This window comes from Buceros rhinoceros, unplaced genomic scaffold (genome assembly GCF_000710305.1).
Source record: "Buceros rhinoceros silvestris isolate BGI_N320 unplaced genomic scaffold, ASM71030v1 scaffold9024, whole genome shotgun sequence".
NCBI classification, from domain to species: domain Eukaryota; kingdom Metazoa; phylum Chordata; class Aves; order Bucerotiformes; family Bucerotidae; genus Buceros; species Buceros rhinoceros.
In genome coordinates, this window is record NW_010406441.1 from 13013 (window position 1) to 14331 (window position 1319).

General features: G+C 62.0%; 1 protein-coding gene across 1 annotated transcript in view; it reads right to left on the reverse strand.

The window, feature by feature from the left end:
- Nucleotides 1-1319, reverse strand: part of LOC104491634 (dual oxidase 2-like) — a gene marked incomplete at both ends in the record, with an annotated part of 19357 nt that overhangs the window by 12951 nt on the left and 5087 nt on the right. The window contains 3 exon segments of the mRNA XM_010134084.1: nt 222-282; nt 367-533; nt 1120-1312. Coding sequence (XP_010132386.1) covers nt 222-282; nt 367-533; nt 1120-1312 — 421 coding nt within the window.

Below are 1319 nucleotides of genomic sequence, written 5' to 3' on the forward strand. Positions count from 1 at the left end.
CGTGGTCCCCCTAGGTGGCCGAGAATTCCCCGCGAACCTGCCACAAACTCTGGTGAGAGGCTGGGGTCCAGGTGCTGCTGGTAACCTGTGGGGCAGCAGCCACGGTCCAGCAGCCAGTCTGGAGGGAAAGGGGGCTGACCTCCCCCTCCCACTCCACTCCCTGGCTCCTCTGGTCCGCTCACCCCCGCTCCCCACACGCCATCGCCCCCCGTGCCCCTCACCTTTGTACTCTGGGACGTGTCTCCCCAGCAGGGTCGGCAGCCACTCATACATCACGATGCTCTAGGGCACAGGGGAGATGGGTCAGAGCCAGCACCGGGGGGGATGTCAGGTGTCCTGGCAGAGCCAGGGGGTTCCATCCCTCACCTGGAAAGTGGCAATGACCCTCTTGCGAGTGTGTTGGAAGAGGTCCTCATCAGACCAGGTGGGATGCTCCTGAGCCAGCACTGTGGCCAGGTGGTTGTGGTAGCGAAACCAGGCAATGCTCTCGGCTCGCAGGAAAGGGTTCTCGTTCCCCCAGGCGTTCCCTAGGTCTGCAAGAGTGCCAGCTCCATCAATGGGGAATGCTGCCACTGGGTCTAGCCTCGACCATGGCTGGAGGAGTTCCCTCAGCCCTGTGGTCTGCACTCCAGCATCCTCTCAGCCTTTCTTCCTCCCCAGGGAGACAAGCAGCCTGAGTGAATGAGAAGCAGCACCGGACCCCAGCATGGGCCAGAGGTTGGGCAGGTGAGGAATTCAAAGCACGCTAAGCAGGTTTTTACTGGCAGCAGCCCCTTTCCCCAGGGGAGGTCGCCTTGGATGAGAGGGACCAGCACCTGCTGTTCTCTGCGTGTTGCCTGGGAAATGACCTGTTGCCTCCCAGGCATGTGGAACCTTAAGTTCACAGCATATCTTTGCTGGGAAGCCTTCACCAAGGCACGCACCTTCCTCCTCCTTGGGCTAGGAAACTGCCTGCTCTCCCATGGGACTCCTGACCCACGTGATCTGGCTTATCCCATCCCCCTGCCCTTTTCCAGGGTCCCCTTTGGGCTCAGCTTCAGGGACCTCCTGCTCCCCCTGCATCCCCCTGTCAAGGATGGAGCCGAGCAGATGAAGACCCGTTGAGGATGCTGCCATTACCGTAGATCCCCTGGGGACCACCCTGTCCCGTGGACGGATCCAGGGCCTTCCACATGGGGACCTTCCCATCCGTCTCCCTTGGGAGGAGCCCGCCAGGTCCCGATGCCAGCTGTCCACCAGAGAATCTCCTCAGGGCGTCGCTCCAGGAGTGCGAGGGGCCATAGATGGAGCTGCCGTCCAGCCAGCCCGTCACCTCGTTG